Source organism: Cladophialophora bantiana (genome assembly GCF_000835475.1).
Source record: "Cladophialophora bantiana CBS 173.52 unplaced genomic scaffold supercont1.13, whole genome shotgun sequence".
In the NCBI taxonomy this organism is placed as follows: Eukaryota; Fungi; Ascomycota; class Eurotiomycetes; order Chaetothyriales; family Herpotrichiellaceae; genus Cladophialophora; species Cladophialophora bantiana.
Genome location: NW_015971587.1, coordinates 989,196 through 1,013,355, shown reverse-complemented (window position 1 = coordinate 1,013,355; position 24,160 = coordinate 989,196). Strand labels below are relative to the sequence as shown.

The window sequence follows — 24,160 nt, the reverse complement described above, 5'->3', positions numbered from 1 at the left end:
CTCCTGAGAAGGCAGTCTATAAACATTTTCTGCGTTTCAATTTTTATCTATCTCTGTAGGTTTCTTAAGAGCCATATATCTACCGATGTAGTAACGACCAAACCCAATGTCCCTCCAGGGACTACGCCGGGCGAGCTGGATGTTGAGATGGAAACCCCATATTCTACCCTCAGCATGTTTGAACGAGCGCAGTGCTTCGTGGAAAGAGGTTAGAGGCGGACTTGCTTCTTCCTTTAGTGCCCTCCAGCATTGCAGTACTCCGATGTGAGGCCCTGGTGCCATTGGACTCGCGGAATCCAATCTCGTGCATATGAATTGCACGAAATTCCCTGCGTGGTCATCACAAGCTGATCGCAAAGAGCAGCGACCAGCGTGTCTCACACTCGCCATCCCTCGTAATCCAGGAGGAACCGTAGGACTTGTCTTGTGGACGACGCCTAAAACTCCAGCCTCTTCATCTTCCTCAAATCTTTCCAGAACCACACCTCGTCCACCAACCGCCCGTCCACAGGCGAATAGCCGTACTCCTTCACGAAGCCCACCTTCTCATATCCCAGTCTAGGATACACGTGCTCAGCCTCCGAGCCAACGACGGTGTCGAGCATCAGACTCCATCTGCCCAATCCCATCGCCACACTCTCGAGTTTGGCCATCATCTGCTTCGCGATGCCGCGACGTCGATGCAGCGGTGAGACAAAGAGTTTCTCCACGAGGCCGCGGAAGGGGCCGGTCTGTGAGAATGGTGTGGCAAGGGACACGACGCCCGAGACTTCCAATTCAGTTTCTGTAGAGTTTGCCGTACCAGGGGTCGGGGAATCCTGGCTGATTGAAGAACTTGTCGAGCGGATGACCGGCCAGGTTCGTCCTTCGTCGTTCCAGGGCGCCGAAACATCCTTCTCTGTCGTCCGATCCTTGACATTGGACAGACATACGATGATTTGTCTCTCTCCACGGCTAATCTCGCTCACACGCTGGTCCCACCACTGGTAGAGTTGGAAGTGTGATAATGGGGGAAGGAAAGTGGCCAAAGTGCCGTCGTCCAAGATGCATGAGGCGTGGACGTGGACTATACCATCGATGATGGCGGAAATATCAGCGACAGATTCGGTCATGACATGGATACCTGCGGAAAGAGGCTCAGACATCTTTGCCCAGCTGTCGCTCGTATCGCAATTTGTGGTTCTAAAAAGGAAAAAAAGGCCCGTAATAGTTCACAATGACTCCCTTTTTCTTGGTGAGATGACCTCGCATAGATCAATCTCACGCTTGATGATTCAAGGAGTACAATAAAGACGTGGTGTTGGCGAATGACTTGAACGAAGGAGGCGCTGGAAGTCTGCCCTTCGGACAGTGATATACTACTGCCTACACGGTACTCCGTATGTCCTTGCCTCTAATGCAAAATGACAATGTACGACTACCTGGCATGTACATATATTATATGTGATCCGTAGGGCGGGTCTTGAAATGGGGCCCAACGCGAGTCTTTTGGGTGGTGAAATCTTTGTCAATGTCACTGCTAAGTGGCCAATGCGCATCCAATGTCCACAACTAAAGAGCTAGTTCTAGGCATCCAGCCAGGCAGATTCCTAAAGAAGGGTCCTTTATGCGGAATCGAACATGAATGGACTCCTCCTGTATTCGGCAAGCAGACGTCCAACTTCTACCGAAATGTCCGAGATTGAATCGCTGCGACATCCGCCTCTGCAGATATGGGATCCAGGTTTATCCTGCAGTTGCCGGATGTCCCTGCGGCGTACAGTCTTGCAGCAGCGTGGATTGTAGGAGATCTATGCCTTGTAGCAAGCCCTCGATATTTATGCAGGTCGAAAGGCGGCTGCAATGAAGAACCCCCCATTCCTGTATAAGCACGGAGCGGAGTTGTGGCCACCATCGCTGGAGGCTTCAAAATCGAGACAGTGTCTCGCAGGACATCTTGAGCTGGATTCCATGTACCTTCGACCCCAAAGACCGAGTTTGGAAGACTATAAATCCCATTGAATTTTGGGGCGTCTGATGCTGGCCTGGATGTGGTAAGAGCAGATCTGGGTTGTCCAAAAATTACGCAGCCTTCCTCAACCCTATCAAGGAGTGGTCCTGGAGGTATCACCGTGCTGAACGCTGATCTCTGAACAATCTGTTGCAGACGTTCACAATGGTGTTGGTATGCACCTGGAGAGGTGCAAGGCTCGAATAAGGTGGAAATGCCCCGATGTCACTGCAGACGAGTTGAAGTGAGGTATTTCCGGTCTAGCCGACTTCCAGCAACTCCATAGAGGTCTTTTAGGATTTTGATAGTGGTGGCGAGGTATCCCTTCCCCTTCGGCATCCAACACCACTTAACGCACAATTCATTGAACCGGTCATCTTCCTGAGGGCACAGTGTGTCTCCGAACCGGCTACCCAAAAAAAAACCAAAGCGTCGATGTCTCGTGCTAGAGCCGGCCAGCCACCACATGTCCTCTCCACGAGTGTTTGTTTTGCTCGAAAAGGGGATCGCTGCGCAACCACGGACCTATATTCATAGCTCCGCAGGGCCTCGTGAAGAGACATGTGCATCGTGGCGCCTGGACCTTGATCTCTCCTCACGTTTTGGTCAACGAGAAAGTCAAGAAGTGACCAGTAATTCAGAACTAGGTCCTTCAAGGTGTACTTCTCAGGTCTGGGATCACAGAGATCAAGCAACGCATCCTCCTAGAGTACATTCCTAGCAGGTTGTCTGGCAGTCCCAGCAAGAGGCAAAATAACTAGTGAACCGCCGACCATAAAATGCTCCAGCTGATTACGGTGCTGACACATATGCAGGATAACTTCTGAAGCAGGTACAAGCCATCTCCGTTTTTCTGCTGTGTCGTAGAGGCCAACAAGCATCCTCTCTGTCGCGCGCATAACGCTCTGGTAGTGGCCAATTTGCTGAAAATGGCATTTGTCGTCCTTCGGTCCAAGTTTGGAATCGAGCTGCGCCACGCCAAATTGTTGGAAGCCTATGGCTCCTCCTGCGAAATTGAGCGATCTTTCGGTGTAACGGCGCGTCCAAGCCACTCATTTTGCATTCTCGTAGTTGGCATTATGCGTGCCCAGCAAAGAATGTGTAGCTGCGCACCAACCAAGCACTGCCAGCGCATTTCGAAAGCAATCGAAATCGACTTGGTCGATCAGATCCCGCTTTGGGCACCGCTCGACACTATCATGGTATGAGAGGCGTTGGGTCCAGTCTGCGTTGACTATTAGGTGCCACTGGACAATGTTCCCTTTTTTCCAAGTAGGTATAATCATGCAGGAAAATTCCTTGACACCAACTTCACCCTAGTATTCGACAGCGCGGACAGCCACCAACAGAGTAGCAAGAATCTGCAGAGGTATTTCGAGTCCTAGCTCACCTTGTCGCTGAGGTATCGGGGAGCCGTTTACCATCAAGACGCCCAAAAACAGCGACAACCAGTAGGTATTAATATTCGAAGGCAGTACTTCATTAGAGACGGAAAATAGTAGAACTAGCGGAAGGGGCGGAATAGACTCTGCGACGGCTTCACCCTTGGGAGGAGAACTAAGTGCTGCTCCGGCCCAGGCAAGCATCTGAGCGTCTATCATCACATTGGAGCTAGTGGCTTAGATTGATAATGTGTCCAACCCGGATAAGTAACATGAGATTCTCGCTTCTTTCTCATTCCGAGTGTTGCGCCGTGAGCCAAAGCCTACATCCAGTTAGTCTGGACCCAATTGACAAAGAAGAATGGTAAGCAAAGAAAATCGGTTGTATTGTGGAAGGTCGACAATGCGGCCACCGATCATTAACATTGAAGCAATGAAGCCTGATCGACCGGAGAGTTGAAGACGCAATTTGCGTTGCCACGGTAGTAGACCGCTTTCGACCACCCGTTCCTGCCACATTAATTCCCAAATCTCTTGAAGAGAATAAGGAATGGGCCATTGACAGGCCCCGTCGTTCTGATGTAATCCTCGCACGTCGTTGCTTGTGCAAGCAGAGCAGAACCGGCCAGAGCGATAGTCGAACCGACCCTGACATCTCTTTTCCCAAACCGTTTTTCCAAAAATCGGAAAATTCCCAGCGGACACGTATCTTTAAGGAACTGTGTCGTACGACATAACCTTCTGCAGTTCTTGCCTAACTTTTGAAGGCAGAGGCAGGTCTGGAAGTGTCGGAGGTCTGAGAAGTCCAGGAATTGATGGACTTTCTGAAATTGTTGGGGGTGTTGGAAGGGTTGGAAGTATCTGAAAGCTGCCCTCTGTCACAGTTTCCTTGCCACGAAAAGGCTTCATAGCTTGGTGCGAGTCTTCTTTTGGGACACTTTTGCTTTTCGGTACAATAAGAGATGTATCGGTAGTATCTCCTTCACCAGGAGCCTCATGTTTGCCCATGGCCGTTGCTTGAGCTCAACCAATGTGTATTCGCCGGGCCAAGGACATCGCTTGACATTATCATACCCTTTGGAAGAGGGAAATCAGAAAATACGCTTGGTTGATGGCGTTGATCCGGGAGGACGATTTGCTGAGCAGAGAAGAAGTTCTGACATTATCTTGAGAACAAGCCAGACGAGGCTGAGAAAGACGAAGAAGAAGAGAAAAGTTAACGTGGTATTGTGATCTGGTGAGGCTGAACTGGTGGCTGGCAGCAAAGGCGCCCTACACAAGTCCCACGAATAGGATCAACCAGTCGAAATAGGCGACGGACCTGCGCAATGCATCGAATGAGGCTGGATACGCAAATGTGCCTATCAGCTCTTACAGGTAGAATTTCAGCCGAGACCGTTGTGGCTGCCTCTTTAGCGGCGGTGACGGCATCTCGCTTAGTCGAGACAGGCCCCGTCTCTAGCGAAATCGATCCCCAGGACTTTGCTCGCCCATCTTGTAGCGCACGAGACACGTGTCAAAGACGCGAACATTCTGCTCGTCGTAATGTGAAAGAAACAAGTCCTGCCGGTAGCCATATCTTTTGTTATATGCACATGAAATCTATTTGTCGGCCACAACTCCTGGGACACTCGGGCATACCGGGCTCACCACCTGCATCTCCAGTCCACCCGTGCCATGAACCGTTTCACCCGTGAAGTAAGATCCCAAAGGTGATGCCAGAAATACATATGCTGTGGCCATTCGACAGGCATACGAGGTCGCTGCAGTGGTGCCTCCTCGACCCCCAGTGCACTCATGGCTTCAGGCGGGTTCCCTTTCGTAGCAGGTTGAAGCGGAGTCCAGCTGTCATTAAAAAGAAGAGGTCAGCAATTGGTAAAGTTGCGAGTGAAAAACTGACGGTATCCAGAAGGGTTTGATGGACATACATAATGCCAGGCGCAACAGCAGTTACCCTGATACCCTTTGGCGCTAACTGCTGCGCTAGGCTCCTCGTGAACGTGGTGATTGCCCCCTTGGTTGGACTATAGTCCAGAAGCTGAGGATTGCCCATGTATGCAGCCACCGAGCTCGAATTTACAATGCTCGATCCGCGCTTCATATGAGGCGACGGATGTTTGACCATGGCGAACATGCTCAGGATATTAGTGCGAAAATCTTCTCCACGACTCCAAGATTGATGTCTTGTATATCATTGCAGATCTCCTGCATAGCAGAATAGTTGACTAGGACAGAGCTTGCCGAATTACTCTTCCGACGTGATATCCATGGCGAGTGGTTGGGCTAGTCGGCCTGCCTTCTCCATCTGGGTCTTTATCCACCGGGCATCTTCCTCTTCCTCTGGGAGATAGACGAATGTTATGTCGGCGCCTTCGCGTGCCACGAGGACGGCGACAGCTCGTCCGATGCCAGAATCCCCACCCCTCACAATCACGGCTTTGTCCTCGAGCAATCCTCGCCCTTCATAATCTTTCAGTAAGGCTCCTTCCCTTCATCGTCCCAGAATTCGAGTTGCGCCAGTTGGCGTTTGGCGCAAGTTTCAAATCCAGCCCTTTGCCCCCTTCTTGGTTTTGTTCCTTCACGGAGCTTGCTGGATATGCCGTTGGAGGGGCCTGTGGTTTTTTTGGACATGGGTTCTTACTCGACTGATAGAAGGGTTTTTGGCTAAGCAACAGGAAATCTGTTCGACACGTTGCAGACATGAGGATTTGGCGGACTTTAATTCTTCAATCACCATGCCAATATGACATCAAAACGATCAGCGGCGGAATGCCGTCATGGGCAAGCTTGCCCCACGAATCACCGTGGAGGAAGCTAGAATACCAGCACTTTTCACTCCAAATTTCTCATGTCCTCGCACTTGCGATGATGACCCTTCATCCCAATGCCTGCGAAGATCATTTTTGCTGTTGACGTGCAAGGAATGAGCTGCATATACGTGCCATATGGCGAAGTCGGCCGGTGCAACGGCCCGTGGGGCAGATTTGGAAGTTAAGGCTGGATTTCTTTTCCGGATTTGAGGGGCGGACTCCTGTAGTAGAATGGTAGGATCGACAAAAACGTGATCATCATTCATTTTAGGTCTTTTTTTTTTTTTGCGGCTCTTGCGGAAGCTTTTGTTTTGTAGTGTTGCGTTAGCGTTTTGTTTGAAACGCCTGCCATCAGGAAACAAAGCGTCAGAAATATACTCCCGCCCTCTTCAGTTTGACGCGCTCAGCGGTGTCCCAGTTCGACAGGTTGGCTCAGCCAATTAGGACAACTGGGCTGTCAATGCTGTACACAAAGCCGAGGAAGAAAGAAGTTGCATCCTGCGTTCAGAAGGTGTTTGATGCTCAGGTGGATAACCTCTTGAAATCCTAGAATGAGCCTCGCTCCAGCATTTCAAGCCATCGGATTCACCTCCATTGGCATCGCATTGGAAACTTTATTGGGTGCGTGATCAATGAGGGACGGACGGCTTCTGCAACAATCTCATGATATCGTAGGGGTGTATCGGGATCTCATATCCACTATGCGCACAGCCGACGCAGCCATCCCCCTTATGCTTGGAACCTTCGGCAGGAAGTCGATGAGGAGAGAGCTCTCCTACGCTATCGATGGCGCGAAGGAGATCGGTATGCTGTCATCCCTGCCCTGCGCAGACGGATTCGAAAGCAGCGCGAAGTAGCCCAGCTCCTCCAGTCATCAATCCACAAGATATGGCCACAGTTCAAGAACGTTGAACGCTCATTCCTCATGAGAAATCCCATGCGCGCGGAGCAGGTCCAAAGGGAGGACTATTGGGGCGAAAGCGATATCGGAGAGAAGCCTCGTGCAAGATTAGACAACACTGGGCCGAGCGACCGGGTGGGTATGGTCGAGGCTGAAATGACTTTCAACCTATAGACGCGGTACTACCGGACCGGTTTTGCTCATTGTTTCATGTGTTGAGCTCTATCTCCGACACCTGCCTTTCGGTTTGGACTAACTGTGGCTTGGGGCAAAAGTAAATAACCTGTCGAGGACATGTTGAATGAAGTTCAACGTATTCAGATCTGTAGGGTCGAAAGAGACGTGTTTGAAACGGATGAACTCGTGAGGCGCTGCTTGAACAAAGCAAGAGGGCAGGGTGCCGTGGTAGAAACGCAGGTGGCAGCTCTGGTAGTGGTGGCGGTGTAGGCGTCAGGGATGGGCATTGGGGGCGTCGGAGGGCGTAATGTGAGGTCGAGAAGAGCGAGTGCTAGACCTCCAACTCGACGCGCAAGTGCAGCCAGTGGGTATTTCCGAGAGGTTGAAGAGAGAGAAGTCACAAAGGTACGCCCGGAGAGTAGCAGATCTCGAGAGGGTGAAGCCAGCGTTACAGGACGGCGCCGCAACCGAAGTCCGGGACCGCGGTATGAGTATGAGGCTATTCATCCCGGAAGAATCTTTGTTGATGTGGATGACGGTGAACCCAAGCGGCAAGAGCGGATTTGCCTTTAAGAAGTCATAGCTAGGATCGAGGCAGCGGCAGATATTCTGGCAGTGAGAGAAGATGAAGCCGTCGTATAGAGACTTGTCGAGGTATCGTATCGTCCGTGCACTCGGCAGGGGCTCACACAAATGCTGGCCCGATGTGGCAGCTAGGTTGAAACAATCATTCTCTTCGCCAGGTTTTGAATTCTTCCTCGAGGTGAGCTTTGAGCTGTGTAAATTTGTTCCCGAACATCTTTCCACAGCGCCAGCATTTGTACTCCTTTGATAAGTTCGCATTCTGATAGCTTGTCTGGCGTCTGGCATCATCCTGCGCGAGCGGAAAGTCCTCGAGCGGGATGAAGAAGTCCGTGTTGAAGCTGTTGTAGTGCTTCCGGTGCTTCAGTCGATCCGAGTGCATATCCCGGCTGATGATGTGGATATGGAGTTGGTTCATCGATGGATGTGCATGGATTCCCACTTTGAACTCTTTGGAGAAATCGCGTCCCGGGGGCAGTTCGTCTGGAGGATCCTCACTTTCCATTGCAGCAATGCGAGCTTTGCATGATTCCGAATAGGGTGCGATCAGCCTGGACAACTCGGATGCAGCCAATTTGACAGCTTCAGTTGCTTCTTTCCGCACCATGTCTAAAAACTCTTGGTCGTCTAGAGCATCACGGGGATTGAGGTCTCGTTTGAGAGGGTCTCGTGGGAGAAGAAGTAGATGAACCGTGGCTTTGGGGAATGCATCGCGAACCAACACAGCCTTATCATTGTAGAGAATGACAATGTCCGAGGGGTAATTGGCCGGCTCCAGGATGTACGCGAGGAGGCCATTTCGTGGGTCACCTGGGTTGCTGTGTTTGCCAATGTGCGTGGAGATCTGCGGCTTTGATTGCTTATGTTTAGGAGACATGAGTTCCGAGAATGCGTTTCGCTTGGTAGCGGGAGCAGCAGGTTTGGAGGCTTCCTCAGGCTGCTCGTCATTATTGCTTCCAGCCCTTGATGTCATTTTCAGAGACCGTTGGTGCCTCGATCGGTGGGAACTGATGCTTCAGATGAGGGTGGTGAGCAGGAAAGAAAAGGCCGAGCTGTAGTTCGATCAGTCGTCCAGGCTCTTGCCGAAGACGAAAGATGGAAAATGGCCACTGCCCGTAATAGCAGCGCAGCAGCGCCAGTTCTTCTACATTGACGGGTGATATTGAGAGTTAAAGTGAGAGTACGCCGGTGAAAACCAAGAAAGCCTGGAGGACAACTGCCCAGCCCAATGCGAGGCAGGAGTTGCTTCAAAGTAACAACACCACTTTACTAATGCGGCATCTGTACGACACTTGCGATTGAATACTGAACACCTCATTCTGGGAGGAAGGCGATACTCAAATGGCCGCCTCTAGCTAAGCTGTCCCTCTCTCTCAGTCTCCCTCTGTCTCTCTCTCTCTCTCTCTCTGTGTGTGTGGGAGGGGTCCCGTTTTCTGTGTCTGGTGTATGACTTGCATCCCATAAGAATCAAACGCCGTGGCAGAATCGTCCTCCATGACTGCCGAAGTCCTCCTTTTCCACTCCCAATAATATGTAAATGAAGATAATCTTTCAATTTTGCGGCGCAAGCCTTAAGAAATCTTGATTCTCAACGACTTTTTTTGGAGCACCCCAAGAAAAAAAAAAAAAAAAAAAAATGCAAGCCAAGCCAGTCAGTCCAGTTCCATTCCACGAGAGACGTATGCACTCTTAACTCCATGCGGCCAAAGAGCTCCAGCAACACTTTGCTTGCGAGACGTGTGATGTTGGTTTCTTCACTTCGTATCGCGCTATCGGCGTCCTCCTTTTCTTTTTTTAAAGACCCCGTCTCTTTACATGACCACGCACCGACTGCAGCAACCTGCGCTTTCTGCTTGATTATCCATCTCCATCTTTTGCCCTGGGCCGAGGGACCCAAGCCCTGGCGCACCGCCGGGATATCCTGACATCTCTCGGTTATATCTTCGAATTTCTCGAACAAGGTCGTAGAAGGCATTGTCAACGTTTATCCGGGATTTAGCAGAAGTCTCGATGAATTTGCAGCCAAACTGTCTCGCCAACTGAGCGCCCTCCTCTTGCGAAACAACTCTTTCCGACTCGAGATCACATTTGTTGCCCACGAGAATGATGGGGAAATAATCTTTGTCCTTGACGCGGAGAATCTGTTGCTGGAAAGTCATGATTTCTTCAAACGATTGTCGCGAGGTTATCGAGTAGACGAGTAAAAACCCTTCGCCGGTCCGCATGTATTGCTCCCTCATCGCCGAATATTCTTCCTGGCCCGCCGTGTCCAAAACGTCGAGGAGGGCGACTTCATCATCGATCATACATTGCTTGCGATATGAGTCTAGACTTGTCAGCATGCATCTCGGTTTCTCGGTTTCGAAAAGCGTGTGTTCGCACCTTCGATAGTAGGGTCATATTCATCGACGAAGTGGCTTTGGATCAACTGGATGGTCAAGCATGACTTGCCCACCCCTCCACCTCCTACCACCACCAGCTTGTATTCGCGCAGAAACTGGAAGGGTTGCGTTAGTTGCGACATTCTCTCTTGCAGTTACGAGGAGGAAAGGTGGAAAATTGAGGTCAAGGCACCTTTGAAGCCATGACAGAGAGCTACAGCCACAGCTCGGGGTCTCGGGATGAAAAAAAACACCTCGCCAGAGACAGGTATTCCAAAAGCGTGAAAGCGGCGTTTATCCTGGCACTGGGGACGGCTCAGAGTGCAAAAATGCGATACAGGAGCCCTTGGCGGAAGGATCTCAGACGGGAAGGGGGAAGGGCGCAGGCGAGAAGAGTTCCGTTCGCGGACGAGTGATAGGGATGATCGATGGGAAATCGGCTGAGGGGGGAGAATAGGGACAGTGGTTGATCGCTTGTGCTCGGTAGCTCAAAGAGTGAAACAGAGGTTTTGAAGCACTTTGTAACGGCGATTTAGGAAGGCACGGTAGACGAGGCGAGGAGGAAAAGAGACGGAGGTTTCGATAGCTCTGCAATATTCGGAGGGTTCGCGTTCGCTTGCGAGGCTCGGTTGAGGATAGTTCGTAGGGTCAAGGTTCAGCAGCGTCGTGCAAGAGTCCAGAAACTCACGGAAACGGTGATGGTTGAGTCGTGCTCAAAGAATGAACAGTGGAGAGTTTGGTTCAAGGGCAGGAGGAGTTTAGCAAGGCCAGGGAGTTTCTGGGAGTGGCTGTGAGGTGGTGTGGATGTGGACTGAGACTCTAGTTTGGGACCGGGGTCAAGGTCCAAGGATCGCAGGGAGAGGAGCCGACAAGGGACAAGGGGTCCAGGTGGGAATGGGAATGGGAATGGTTGAAGGCCCACGGGTCAAAGGGAGAAACTTCAACCACTTTATCAGAGTCGGGGAAGAAGGGGCAGTTGAGACACACTCGGTTGCCCGAACACGGAGTAGCTGAAGTCTTATTGTTCTGTTGTTCGCAGCGACCAAACGTATCCTGGGGCGTGGGCGAAGAATCAATACATTGGGCAAGGTCGCAGTTGGCAGTTGCAAAAGGGAGAAATGTGTTGATCCTTGACAAGAGAAGGAGACGGACGCGCCAAACCGATACTAGCAGACGACTCCTGCTGCTCCTCTCTCCCCCTCCCTCCTTCTCCCTTGGCCTGCGCCGCCTGCGCTTGTTACTCCTCCCTAAGAACTTTGCAGTGATTGTTTCTACTAAAACTACATCACAAACCATCAACAGGCGACCACGATGCTTACCTGCCCTCTTATTCTTCTCCCTCGTATCCGTGGTCGCCGCCTTGCATATCTTTCATCCCATTCCATCGCCTCTCATCTGTGGCACGCATCCATCGAACGAATGTGCTTCTGTTCTCTCTCAGTTGCCCCTATCAAAGAAAGCCCTATGCTCGCCTACCCGCCGCCCGCCAGTTGGTGGAGTGCGGCCGACAAGGCGATGGGACATGTCTCTTAGCGTGGTGCCCTTGTTAGTGCTCGAGAATGCCTCCATTTCTGTCGGCCTTCACCAACCATGGCTCTCCAAGGCTCCTCCAAGAGAACCGGGTGGGCGGTAACCGCTGAATACCCGCCTATCCAACTACAGCCAAATTTTGCACTCCTCGCCTCTTCCGGCTGTTGATTCGGCGGCCCATCCACCCATCACACCCGTTCACACGCCGTCCTCGACTTGCTTCGACCCTAGCACCGCGCCTCTGTTCCTGGTCCAAGGACCCAGAAAACCTTGTAACGTTGTGGCTTCCATGCGCTCGGGACTCCAGACTACGCACTATGTACAGTAGGTGCGAGATAATACAGAACGACGGGGCAAAAAGCAACTCGAGATAACAGTTTTCTCCCTCCGCTGCTCTAATTGATGACCCCCAACGTTCGCATGGCAACAGGGCCAAGCCGCGGCACCATCACCCCCTTCGCATGCCAATCCAAATCACAAGAATCATAGCCGCCCTCGGAGAAACAGAACCAATCCACATGGGAGTCGGGTCTTGGGTGAAGCAAGTCCGTCGAACCACGTTGAAGTGTACGGAGTACGGAGTAGACATTCACGCCAAGGGGATCTCCCCGGTGGCCCTGCGAGGATCAGCAGTCCAAAGAGGTTCAAACCCGGACAGCTGCAAAAGAAATGGGTGACGGAATGCCGATCATCAATGCCTTTCAGATATCCACTTGCTCAGGGTGACATTCTGGAAAATTGCCCAAATGATAAAGTCGCCTTGATTCGTTCAATTCCACCCAGCGGTGCGCCACTCCTGGCAACCATCTGGCATCAGTGATACCAGCACGACCACGTACAGAACCACGGCGGCATTTCATGCATTGACCTCAAAGCTTCGGCCCACGTGTTTTTCCCATGCGTCACCCGCCATTTCCTTCACGTGTTAGCTGCTTTGTACCTACGAACACAGGGGCGAACTCGGAGGATATCTCCCAAGATCTCCATTGGGTATGCATCGCACACTAGCGACCCGGACAACATCTTGCATGAGACGGCCTGCGATGTGGGCGACGGCGTCGCTTGCAAGATCCAGAAGGAGGATCGGTAGCCTCGTTGGAGCGGAAAAGAAACCAGCATCATGACGCAGGTTTCTGAGAAAATGATGCTGATGGGTTGACCACTGTGGTTCTAGAACAACATCATGCATCCTTGTCCTTTTTCACATCCGTCTCATCGTCGGTATCGTCTTCTCCTTCTACTCTGACCCTCGTGCCTTTGACGCCCTCGGCCACCTCTGCCTCTAGTGTGTCCATGTATTCTCGATCGCTGCCCACCAGCGTCACCACATTCTTATTCTTGCCCCATCGAGGATAACTTCCCACCTTGATTCCCTTGGGCTCAACTTTGGCAGCCAGTTGAGTAAGAAAATCGGCCACCTGACTCTCTGCTAGTGGAGTGCTAAAGAGCATCCGATACATTCCTTTCCCTTCTGGATCTTTCAGACGAGGAAGAATGCGAGGCTTCATCCCCTCCAACAGTGTCTCGAATATCCTCGGCACCCCAGGCAGGATATGGATGTTACCGTTGACCACCGAAATTGGGACCCAGAGGTCCTCCTTGACAAACAAGACCTGCTCCTCATCGGGAATATTAGGGTCTGTTGGGAGTTGGGCCATGCGCATCTTTGCCGTCAAGGCTGGTGAAGGTTTATCCCAGTCGAAATCTGGTTGCGATCTGTGGGGTCTAGAGTACTTCCTCATTTTGGCCATGGTCGGCTCGTGTAATTTTAGCTCAAGCCCAAATGCTTTGGCTATTGACTGATATGTGATATCATCGTGTCTCCAGTCTGTCAGCGATGCTGCCCTTCAAGATATATCGCTAGAAGGGACATACGTTGGACCGATGCCGCCGCTCGTTACCACGAAATCATAATTCTCGGACATGCGCCTGGCAGCTTCTATTATCTCATCTTCATCGTCGGCAATCACTTCAACTCTCTTCAAGTGCATCCCTAGGGAAAAGCAGAAGCGGGCAAAATATGCGGAATTAGTGTCGACGGTCTACAATTCGTGCATGGGTGTCAGTTCTGCCTTGTCCCAAACGACTATTACGGATGGCTCTCTGGAGCGTAGGAGCCACCTGACCTTGCCACCCAGGACCTCGTCACCTATGACTATGCACCCTGCCGTGTGTATCATCCCTTTGGTGGGCGTAGAGATGTTGTCAGCGTTAGATGAGGTCATTTTGGAGGAAGGGGAAGAGGAAGAGGACAGGGCGGCGGCAGAGCGGTGCGGGTAGTTTGGCAGAGGTCGTAAGAGGTGTCTCGCGATTAAGGAGAGGCGAGAGAACATTGAACGCGGGAGAGACAGTGAGAGAAAATGCGATGCGGCAGGAAGGATCGTTGTATCTGGACGGTAGCCGTGTATTGATGGACAAGTGGTGCCGCTGCACTCGGTAAATGCAGTGCGCAGGTCGATAAGCCGGCAGAGGGATTGGATTGAATTGCCCCACCATTGACACCAAGTTTGACCAAGCACCCTGCAACCGCTGCTATCGAACCATGCCATTCTGTCGCTGACAACCCGTCGAACAAGTCATCTCGCAGCTCTAGACATCTACCAAGTGAAGTGGACATTCCAAAGGGAAATATTAGAATCAACCTTTCATCTCTACGCACTCTTCCGGCGGCCCCCTGTTTCTTAAGCAACTCCACAAGCTGACAATCAAGGCTGCACAAGGCTGAGCCTTCGCCCCTCGTCGCTGGAAAGAATAATATCGCTGTCGTTCACTTTCCCCTGGGTGAGAAGCAGACCGGATCACGAGGAAATACACTCACCATCACTGCGCAAAGTTTTGGTAAGAACCAGCGAGCTGAACCAACGCCACAAAAAAATGGTACATATTCCTATGCTGTTCCTTCTCGGGGACTGCTGCCTGAGCTTCTTTCGTCCTCCCTCCCTATCGTCCAACAGCAAACACCGACGGGTACACACCTCTCTTCGCTTACCGACTAACACTAACTAGTCGGAGTCAAGGCTCTACACCTTCTCGCAGGAGACCAAGGACCAGCTGCGCAAGTTCCGGCTGGGCACGTCGCGGGCAAAGACGCCACTAGCTAAAATTTGTGAGTGGTGTCTCGAACTCGAGTCGAATATATCCTTTTTGTTTAGCCCAGTTCAATGCTCTGGAATTCGCCCTATTCTTCAAGGAGCGACACACTGGGGCCGAAGAGACGCGTGGTCTACTGGGGAAAATAATTCCCATGGGACCGGGAGAGTTGCGCGTAATGCCAAAGGATATATAGACTTCTGAGAGCTGGGACATTTAGACGGGAGTTATTCGCCGCCTCTCTCACAAGGGCCCGCCGTGCATCATACGCTGACCTGTGCCTAATCATTGCAAAAATCAACAGACCAAATCGACACCAAGACGCAAGAAATCAAACCCTCCTCCGATGACACTTACAGCGACATGCTCGAACTGGCCGACGAACTCCCAGACTCGTCACCGCGGTTTATTCTTCTGAGCTACCCAATGACTCTGGTAGGTTCCCTTCTGTGACCATTCTTTACCCAAGCACAGGCCCCCTATTTCCCTATCCCTACCTACCCTATGAGTTATTATGCCCTTCTGCACCGTCACTCCACGATTACAGCCCACGCGAGCGCTAGCTAACCACATAATCTTCCCCATGAAGGCCTCGGGGCGCCAGTCCGTGCCCTACGTCCTGCTGTACTACCTGCCCGTGAACTGCAACCCGAACATGCGGATGAGCTACGCCGGGGCCGTGGAGCTGATGCGCTCCACCGCCGAAGTGAATCGCGTGCTGGAGATCGTCGACGCAGACGACTTGCAGGAGATCGAGGGGCGGCTGAAGGGCGAAGATTGAGCGGAGTTTCCTGGGCGTGGATCCGACGTCAATGGCGGTGACGATGACGACGACGAAGATGGATGCATGCGTGGATATACTATATATGGATGGGTGGATGGCCCTTGAACAGGAAACCGAACATGCTGGGTCGTAAATAGGAGGCATGGACTTTGAGTGTTACATACCTCCATGTTGTAGTGTGTAGTATGTTTCGAGAGATTGATGATCATTGATAAGCAAAAAAAACACTGCTTGATCGAATGAGTGACTGACTGGTTGGTTGTCTACGTAACTCACGACACGAAAATAACCACCCCTTATATTACACCTAGGTAGCGCAAAGGAGCCCGCCTGCAGGGCAACAACAACGCGACAGACTGAGGAGTTGAGAACGACGTTCTGAAATCCAGGAGAACTGCAATCTCAATTTCAATTTCACAATGTTTCGCTACCATTAAAAACGTGACGGCACCCAGATAGATACCTAGTACTTTATGCAGCGCCCACATGCAAGACAAACGATATGGCTAACTAGGTAAAGCAGATAGTAGATACCCCCGAGGCTCAGGCTCTTCCGGCAATCTCGGGAGGATAAATAAATCAGCCTCGTTCTTTCCTTGATTCTTTTTATCCTTTTCCTGCATCACTTTCACTTCCACATCCCTTTTAACAAACATCGCTGTAAGTTTGCGGCATGTTTCACAACTGTGATCTCATTCTCTCAGCTCCACCGCCCAGGCCGGTTCTGACGGTGAAACCTTTAAAGTATCCCTCCAAGGCCTCCACCGTTCCCTTGCCCTCTACCAAGCGCACAGCAATACCGACGTGTCCATCGGGCCTCACAACCACGACGGCGCCTTCGTCGCCATTCAATCCGACCTTCGCATGGGCCGCGGCCTTTGCATCCAACACCTTCATATCCCTGCGGTCATCCGCATAGACACGCCCAGAGTAGTCTCTGAACACGACAGGTAGGTCGGAGATCTCGATCTCAGGCCTCTTGGCGGCGAGAACCAGCGCGAGCGAGAAGAACCGTGAATGTGGGTTGTCCATGTCGTGGTGGTTGTCTCTCTGGCGGTCAGCGCATCCGAATCTCGTATAGAATGAGTCCTTTGTAGTGAGATTCTCAGCAAAGTCCGCCAAGGCTTTGTGTGCACCCTTCTTGGGGGACTGAGATAGTCCGGCGTAGATGAATAGGCGAAAAGACCCGTTGAATGGGATTTCATTCTCGAGATGTACGACGTTGGCGTCGACGACGCGAGTGACGTTCGAGGGAGGCATTATCCGGCCCGGACGCAGCTTTTGGCTGTTGGTGATGATGAGGGGATGCTGGAAGGGGTGTTCGCCCGAGTGGTTGAATATATTTGGGTTGTATGCTACGCCGAATCCGGACGTGAATTCACAGTTGGCTTTGAACGTCTCCACAAATTCGTTCTTGTGTTCGCTTCCGTCTTGCTTGTGTGCATCGTCGACTTCTGAGGCGGTGGGCTGGCGCGTTGAGAAGAGTGCGGCGTATTTGTTGTCAAAGTTAAGGAGGGTTTCGGCAATGAATCGCCGCTCAATTTCATATGTGGATAGGATGTCTCGTGAGGCGAAGCCGGATTCGACCAGGTGCATTTTCCACGCAAAGTTGACGGCGTCGTGGAAGGCAGTGTTCATGCCCTGTCCTGCTTTGGGGGAGTGCGTGTGGCACACGTCGCCCCCCATGAAGACTCGGTGGTCCAGTGTGTACTTGTCGGCGATGCCTTGACCGATCGGGTAGACGGAGTACCACTCTACGCGCTCCCAGTTGCAGTAGTAAGGGTGGAAGATGCGTTTAGCAGCAGCCTGCACTTGTTCCACGGTAGCGGTCTTCCGAGGTGAGAAATCGGGGTCCGTAGAGCTGGCAATTTGGATGTATAGTCTGACCATGTTGTTTTCGCGGGGAATGACCATGATACTACCATGGTCTGAGTGGATGGTGCATTTCATCTTGATGTCTGGGAAGTTGGTGCGAACTACACCATCCATCACCCCCCAAACATGGGAGATTGGATCTTTGTGTCGGATTTGAACTCCAAGCTGTTCACGAACAAAACTCTTGGCGCCTTCACCGCTGTAAAGGTATTTCGCTCGAACGGTGTCGGTGACGTTGCTGTCAAGATTCTTTAAATCGACCTCGACAGGATATTCCGGGTTCTTGTGATTCGTTTCGAATCGAGTGATGGTCCATGGCCTCTGGATCTTGGTGCCATTCTTCTCCAGGTCTTCGATGAGAACTCGCTCGATCAATCCTTGATGAAGGAGTGCTGTGAAGGGATATCTGGCGTCCAGGAACTCCGGACAGCTGGCCCAGGTCCCTGTCCTCACGATCTTCCCACCAGGTGCTGGATCCCAGAATGCGACTTCAAAAACTCGAGCGGGGTCATGGGCCATGATCTTTCGTTTCAGTCCCATGTTCTGGAGGATCTCAAGAGACCGTGGCTGAATGCCGTCCGCTCGTCCTGTCGCTGTTGGAACAGGTCTGTTGTCGATGTGTCTGACCTTGTAACCCCATCGTGATAGCGATACTGAAAGCAATAAACCCACTGGACCAGCGCCTATGATTACAATATCATACACGGGTATCTCTGAAGACATCTTGAGCTATGATTGGGAAAATGGTCTGAGTTGGCAAACGGAAGGACAAGAAGAGGAGTTGTGGCCAAGATACAATTTGGACAAAGCAGACAAACGGGCGAGCGTGCAGCTTTGTGCAAGACTGGCGCACAGGAGACAAAGATGGATGACCTTGAGAAGGAGAAATGGAAAAGGCCAATTTATGAAATCAATCCTGAAGACGCGGTTGCTCGGCTTCGGAGCATGGCAGATATCTGAAGGCCCGGCCCAAGCGGCGAGGTCAATATTAAGATCAAGCGAAGAGGGTGGCCGTTTCCGAGCCAGTCACCGAAACTGTTGCCGCTGAGAGCTAGTATGGCTGGAGGCGGGTGGAGGGAGTCCAAGGGGAAGAAGTGGTGTTTTCCCGAGCAAGGTCCAGATCCTCTTCTGGGGCTCTTCTGGTTTGGTAAACCACCACCCAGGCATTGGCGACAGCTGGGAAGCCCCAGTAGCGGCCATGGAGGGCATTCTTTGGGCGAGAAGAAAACGTCATGGAGGGAGGAGAGGACAGACAGCGGCATGAGCGGTAGTCCCCCGCAGATTCGGATAGGAATGTCGGCAATCTCAGACTATCACGTGATGCTGACGTCTCAGAGAGTCTCCCAGGGTCACGGGGTACGCGCCCAGCCCCTAGTGCCTTGGCAGGGAGCATCCTTCTTTCAACCTCACGACATGCAGGTTTCCTCCTCCCTCTTGCTCCCTCTTCACCACATGTTCACCAACACTCTGGACCATACAGAGTACTGGGGTGAGGGGAAAGATGATGTGGTTAGGAACGAGGGACTGTCTTGGCATGTCTTTGTCAGGTTATGACATTCTATTCCGCTGAACCACCGTGTCTTGCTACCGTCAGTTTTGACTGATCCTCGATGGAGGAACTTTGCTGTACAGGCCTGCTTGTCGGGGGTATCAATGATGCAACAGGTTCACCTGAGTCTGGGCTGATATGGATATGGATGTGGATTGCTCGGTGACTTTCTCTTCGAGCTGGGACTGGCGGGTTATTCATCACGAGTTGGACTGAGTCTGTGAGTAAACTGTTTGCTTTTGGCTGCAATGCGGCGGATGGACAATAAAGAGATGGCTATAATCCAAGCCAGCACGTGCCTGGAGATGCGTTGCCACCTGCCTTGACGTCGCCTTCGGAGCCGGGTCGCAAAAATGATCATCCGGATCGACTTGGCGCGAGGCAATGACCGCACCGGCAGCGATATCATTCAGACGAATTCGAATTCAACATGTCGCACATTCTGCATCTCTCATCCAAGACACTCCCTTCGTCCCTCTCGGTGGACTAATCAAGACGTCTCTTTTTCATCTCCTTCAGTCAGTGCAATTGCTTTCTTGTTCAGATCGTGTCGAGGTTCTTGCATTGTCTGCATCCTGTCCTGATCGTGTTACTGTACTGGCTCACTTTTCACTTCTGAACCTCTCTCTCTCTCTTCACATTGCTTTCCCCCATACACAAACATGGACATTACGCGTCGCCGCAACTTGACAGCGACAATCCCTTCCCCATTGCTCAAGAACCTAAACAGAGTCGAGGACCTTGGTTGCTTCGATGAAGAAGAATGCCGTTTCTTCCTGCGAGAAGTTGGCGAGCGCGTCGTACCAGTCTACCCTTTCTCCTTTGGCATGGAAGAAGTGTATAGCTTGATCCTCGAGCGATACGGATATGCAGGGCTTCCCGATGCGACAAGCGTACTTCAAGACCTGCTCGAGAATGAACGAAATGCAGCTGGTTTCGGAGACGATGGAGACGTTTGGCGGTCATGGCGTCACAGTTGGAGGCACCGAAATGTAAGTCTCACCCCTTGGCCGGAGTCTATAACATTGACGCCGCCCTCAGGATGACGCTCTCAACCCTTTCATCCCAAAAGTGGGAAGCTTTATCCTGCAGCAACCCACCCAGCCACACATTCGTAAACTCAAGGCAATGAACTTCATCATCAAAACTGAAAAAGCCCAAAGACGGGAGCGGGCTCGTCAAGCTGAGGATGCTGGAAAAAGAAAGGCGTTGATAGATATTTCTCCCAATCAAAACAGAACAACCGAGTCTCCTCCTAGTGACATCTTCACAAAGCCTCGGGAATCGGATGAAGAGAACGCATATCGACTCCCAGCAACCACATACTCCCATCAGAGAACTAGAGCCTTGCTGGCATCGGAAGATAGATCGTCGCCGCCCTCCAATCAAGGGAAAGCTAAGCGGCCAAGCAGGGTTAGAGAGTCGCACGCCACCCAGACATCAGCAAGTGCCTCTTCACAACAAGAGTTCACTGAAGTGGAACCATCCTTGCTTGATGCAGAAATAGACCCAGCGCTCTTGGTCTCCTTCGAGATGCTATCACCTGGTCAGTCATCCTCAGAGCCACGGCCTACCCTGAGAGGTGGGCAAGGCGAAATCCTCACTCTCCAACAGATCGGCTCCTCTCAAGACAACCCTAGCAGCAAGGATCTCAGTGGGGCCTCACCACCGTCGCATATGTTGTCAAGGGCAACCTATGTTGGCTCTTGCGAGACTCCCTGGAGTCAAGGCAAGCCACATTCGTCTAGTCCTGTGACTTCAGGGAAGATCGAGCCACTTAAAGATTCGGCCAAAGTCGATAGGCGGGAACTTGCGGAGCACGACAAGTCAGGAGAAAAACATCGCAAACTTTCGGACAGTCTCAAACATTTCGCGCGCCGCCCTATTGGTGACAGTTCCGACTTGGGCAAGAGGACACGTACTGTCAATCGGCAAGCTAGAGTCTTTGATGGCACAATATGGCATCCAAAGGTGCGCAAGAGGCAGACATCACAGGTCAATCTCCCTGCCGATGACGAAGCAGTGGTGGAAGAGAGGCGAAGGTCCGTGGTACGACGCAGCCTTACACCGGTCTGGCAGAGACGTGATTCTTCACGCAACAGCTGGATAGAAATTATGCGGAATTTCTTTCGGACCGAGTCCGGTTGTTCTAACCAAGCAAAACAGTCCAAGGCTGAAGATTCAAATCTAATTCAAACCGCAGTCCCAGATTCAGCCACGCCCTCTCACACTCACACTGTCACCAACACTCAGTCCCCAGTTGCGCAAGAGCGAAAACTATATGCACTTGGGCTTGACGGAACCATTGATCCACGACTGATCGTGAGAAAATCCAGATCTCTCATGAATTTCAACAAGCCATTGCCGCTCAGCCCTGGCGAAATTGTGCGGTCTCTCTCAACTCATACTGAGTTTCCACGGTCTCATCAACCTAAACTTCCAACCCTCAACAGCACTGCTACTTCAGCGGACCTCGAGTACGACTCTCAAGCTCTGACTTCACAGCGTATTGATCGAAAGGAAGTCCCCACCAAACACCAGCTCTCGCCTGTTCGCGAAGTCAAGAACCCGTCTGCCGCACACGCAGCCGACCCTCAAAAAGCAGGACAACCCCCACTCTCGTAAGTTATCTTTCTAGGTTACGCCATAATTGTCAGAGTACTGATCATTGAGAAGCGCAATCACATACTCTAGCATCGCCAACATGAACCCATTCCAGGACAATCTTAACCCGGAAGTTCCTGTCTTCCTCCCTGCTGTCTCGGCGCCAGAAGGACTCTTTGCCGTTCGCGGAAAGATGCCAGAGCACCTTCGTGCCATGCCATACACCGTTCCTGAGCACATTGCACTTTCCATTCGTCAAGAATTTCCAAACTTCTGTCTGCCACCACCTCGACCAGTACAACCTGAACGTCGCACCTCGAAGTCGCGGATCTTTACTCCAATCAAGAACCTTGTCAACAAGCGCAACAACTCGCAAGATATTAACCGTGATACGCCAACACGAGGTCCTACACCGGAGAAGAATACACGCAAGAACAGTCTACAGAAGCTTGGCTCTTTTTTGAAACATCCCTTCGTGGTAAGTGTTCAACTGCACTCAGATGTTGATCGACTCTGACCTGGACAGTCCCAAGCACCAGCAGAGGTAGAGAAAGTCGACAGCTGGATGAAGGAGCATGCCGAAGCCACTGCGCCGCGCACTCTCGTCTCTCTCGATCCAGCAACTCAGGCACGCATTCTCGGAGACGTCGAACTAATCCTGGTAACCGCTACAAACAACTTCCTCGTCCACGAGGCCAACGCGGCACGTCTTAACCCCGAGATTGTCATGCGTTTCAGCTACGACTGGAGAGCCCATGGTCTTCGTCCCGTGGTCGAGTTTCTCTACGACTGCCGCACCCAGTACCATCTCGTATTGGCCAATATGCACTCAGTCGAATTCTCGACCACGTGCAGCCAATCCGTCCACCTGCGCGACTCATGCATGCAGGTCTGGTCCACCATCGTCGACGACGTCTCAGTGCACGCCTTCTGCCTCCCTGACGACATCGTCGTCAAGCACCTCTACGCCCTCCCACAAGTGTTGAGGATGCTGCGCGCCCCTCAGTCAGCGCATCTGGCTGTCCGAGGCCTTCAGTTGAAGACCTCGGCCAAAATTGCCGAGCGCAAGGCCTTGGGCCGAGCGCGGAAGGCCGCTCGTGGCCCATTTGCCGTCCGCGTGCCCCAGTACGGGGACGGGCTGTTCCACCGGCGCGATATAAGCGTCGACTCAGAGGAGGATGTGTTTGGCGGTCTTGAGGCCGTCGTGGCCAACATGCCGGCGCCGGCGTCGCTTGCTGCGGCACTAGACGGACCAGGCCCCACCGTCCGCAAGGACCATCGGGCCGGCGTCCTCTAGACGTTATCCGTGTCTTGTTTTCCTGTGTTTGTTTTTTCTCTTTTGTTTTGTTTATCGATTGAACATGTTGTTGGAGTCTGCTGTGGTGGGTTGGCAGTGCTGGGTGGTTGTCCTGTCGCCATTTTACATGGCAGAAAAGTGCTTGTCATGTGGTTTGTTCTCTCTTCTCCCTTTTTTTTCATTTTGAAAAGGGGTCCTGCCGCAGATTGCAGCGGCGGGACCCGCCCAAAAAATGTCTGAGTATAAAAAATAAGGCGGTACCCTGTTCCATTGTCAGTGTGAACTGGTCTCGCTGTCGTCTACCCTTCTCATTGTGACGGGCCCCCTTTTGGGAGTGACGCCGTGACGGTCCGAGTGTGATTCCCTTGTCTACATTGAGTCCCTGTGATTCTACGCGCCTGTGGCGTGCCAATCTCATTGCCATCGCTGCCGGAATGATGACGACGACCTCCCCCGTCGGTTCCGTGTGGTTTGAAGACGCCCTTTTTTACACTGCCTCCCAGGTTCTGTGCAGTTTGCCTGATATCTACTACAGCAATCTTCCTCGATTCGACCGCGACAGATATACGGTATTGTCTGGATCTAATTCCGCTGTGAACTGGGTTAGATACTGCCGAGAAGATCTCTTTTTCCAAGATCCCAATCGACTAGTACCTAGTAATATTTGATATTCACAACTCCTCCCTTTCATGTTGACTTTAAGAAACCGGGTTCCACAATTCCGACATTGGGCAGAGGGAACGGTCGGCGGCTTTGTGCGTCGAGAACACGGAACTGGCTTTGTTCGACCGTGAGTGCCGCTGCTGCTGGCGTGTTGAGACACGAGCGACCGGGTGTGACAAAATCCAGCTGGACAAACTCCATGTTTGGTTGTCGAGCCTAAACTGGTTTCTAAGAATACCCCAAACAGGTGTCGAAGCACCTTCACCCTGTTCCTTAGGTAAGGTTGGGCAGAACAATGGACGTGTTTTCGACCTTGGTCGCAAAAACAGTAGCTACTAGCTAGACCTAACAAGTTCTCCAGCACTTCGCGAAGCCTTCTAATGACACTTCCATCTACATACTCCCGACTGTGACTGCGACGCTCACTGAGGGTGAGGGTGGATTGAAGTCGACAAAGTAGACTGACAGGGCCATTATTCAAGAGGCTTGTGGGCACACGTCAACTTGGGTTGCTAGAAAGATCAGCCGCGGGATTGATGGCTACA

General features: G+C 51.9%; 9 protein-coding genes across 9 annotated transcripts; 3 read left to right on the top strand and 6 right to left on the bottom strand.

Moving 5' to 3' along the window:
• Positions 1 to 437: 437 nt before the first annotated feature.
• On the bottom strand, positions 438 to 1,145 carry Z519_08724 (uncharacterized protein; the record flags this gene model as incomplete). Its single annotated transcript, XM_016766452.1, has 1 exon — positions 438 to 1,145. The coding sequence occupies one exon, from the start codon at positions 1,143 to 1,145 to the stop codon at positions 438 to 440; it is 708 nt and encodes a 235-aa protein (XP_016617610.1).
• A 3,873-nt stretch (positions 1,146 to 5,018) lies between these two features.
• On the bottom strand, positions 5,019 to 5,497 carry Z519_08723 (uncharacterized protein; the record flags this gene model as incomplete). Its single annotated transcript, XM_016766451.1, has 2 exons — positions 5,019 to 5,217; positions 5,301 to 5,497. 2 exons carry the CDS (start codon positions 5,495 to 5,497, stop codon positions 5,019 to 5,021), a joined length of 396 nt encoding a protein of 131 aa, XP_016617609.1.
• A 1,145-nt stretch (positions 5,498 to 6,642) lies between these two features.
• Positions 6,643 to 7,257, top strand: Z519_08722 (uncharacterized protein; the record flags this gene model as incomplete). The annotated part of the gene is made up of 2 exons (XM_016766450.1): positions 6,643 to 6,708; positions 6,934 to 7,257. 2 exons carry the CDS (start codon positions 6,643 to 6,645, stop codon positions 7,255 to 7,257), a joined length of 390 nt encoding a protein of 129 aa, XP_016617608.1.
• A 730-nt stretch (positions 7,258 to 7,987) lies between these two features.
• Positions 7,988 to 8,815, bottom strand: Z519_08721 (uncharacterized protein; the record flags this gene model as incomplete). Its single annotated transcript, XM_016766449.1, has 1 exon — positions 7,988 to 8,815. The coding sequence occupies one exon, from the start codon at positions 8,813 to 8,815 to the stop codon at positions 7,988 to 7,990; it is 828 nt and encodes a 275-aa protein (XP_016617607.1).
• An 838-nt stretch (positions 8,816 to 9,653) lies between these two features.
• Positions 9,654 to 10,366, bottom strand: Z519_08720 (Ras-like protein; the record flags this gene model as incomplete). Its single annotated transcript, XM_016766448.1, has 2 exons — positions 9,654 to 10,168; positions 10,225 to 10,366. The coding sequence occupies 2 exons, from the start codon at positions 10,364 to 10,366 to the stop codon at positions 9,654 to 9,656; spliced, it is 657 nt and encodes a 218-aa protein (XP_016617606.1).
• A 2,568-nt stretch (positions 10,367 to 12,934) lies between these two features.
• Z519_08719 (uncharacterized protein) lies at positions 12,935 to 13,978 on the bottom strand (the record flags this gene model as incomplete). The annotated part of the gene is made up of 3 exons (XM_016766447.1): positions 12,935 to 13,574; positions 13,629 to 13,795; positions 13,880 to 13,978. The coding sequence occupies 3 exons, from the start codon at positions 13,976 to 13,978 to the stop codon at positions 12,935 to 12,937; spliced, it is 906 nt and encodes a 301-aa protein (XP_016617605.1).
• A 649-nt stretch (positions 13,979 to 14,627) lies between these two features.
• Positions 14,628 to 15,624, top strand: Z519_08718 (uncharacterized protein; the record flags this gene model as incomplete). Its single annotated transcript, XM_016766446.1, has 4 exons — positions 14,628 to 14,720; positions 14,760 to 14,859; positions 15,148 to 15,278; positions 15,433 to 15,624. The coding sequence occupies 4 exons, from the start codon at positions 14,628 to 14,630 to the stop codon at positions 15,622 to 15,624; spliced, it is 516 nt and encodes a 171-aa protein (XP_016617604.1).
• Positions 15,625 to 16,305: 681 nt separating this feature from the next.
• Z519_08717 (uncharacterized protein) lies at positions 16,306 to 18,225 on the bottom strand (the record flags this gene model as incomplete). The annotated part of the gene is made up of 1 exon (XM_016766445.1): positions 16,306 to 18,225. One exon carries the CDS (start codon positions 18,223 to 18,225, stop codon positions 16,306 to 16,308), a length of 1,920 nt encoding a protein of 639 aa, XP_016617603.1.
• A 1,488-nt stretch (positions 18,226 to 19,713) lies between these two features.
• Z519_08716 (uncharacterized protein) lies at positions 19,714 to 22,952 on the top strand (the record flags this gene model as incomplete). The annotated part of the gene is made up of 4 exons (XM_016766444.1): positions 19,714 to 20,043; positions 20,093 to 21,672; positions 21,728 to 22,133; positions 22,182 to 22,952. 4 exons carry the CDS (start codon positions 19,714 to 19,716, stop codon positions 22,950 to 22,952), a joined length of 3,087 nt encoding a protein of 1,028 aa, XP_016617602.1.
• Positions 22,953 to 24,160: the final 1,208 nt, after the last annotated feature.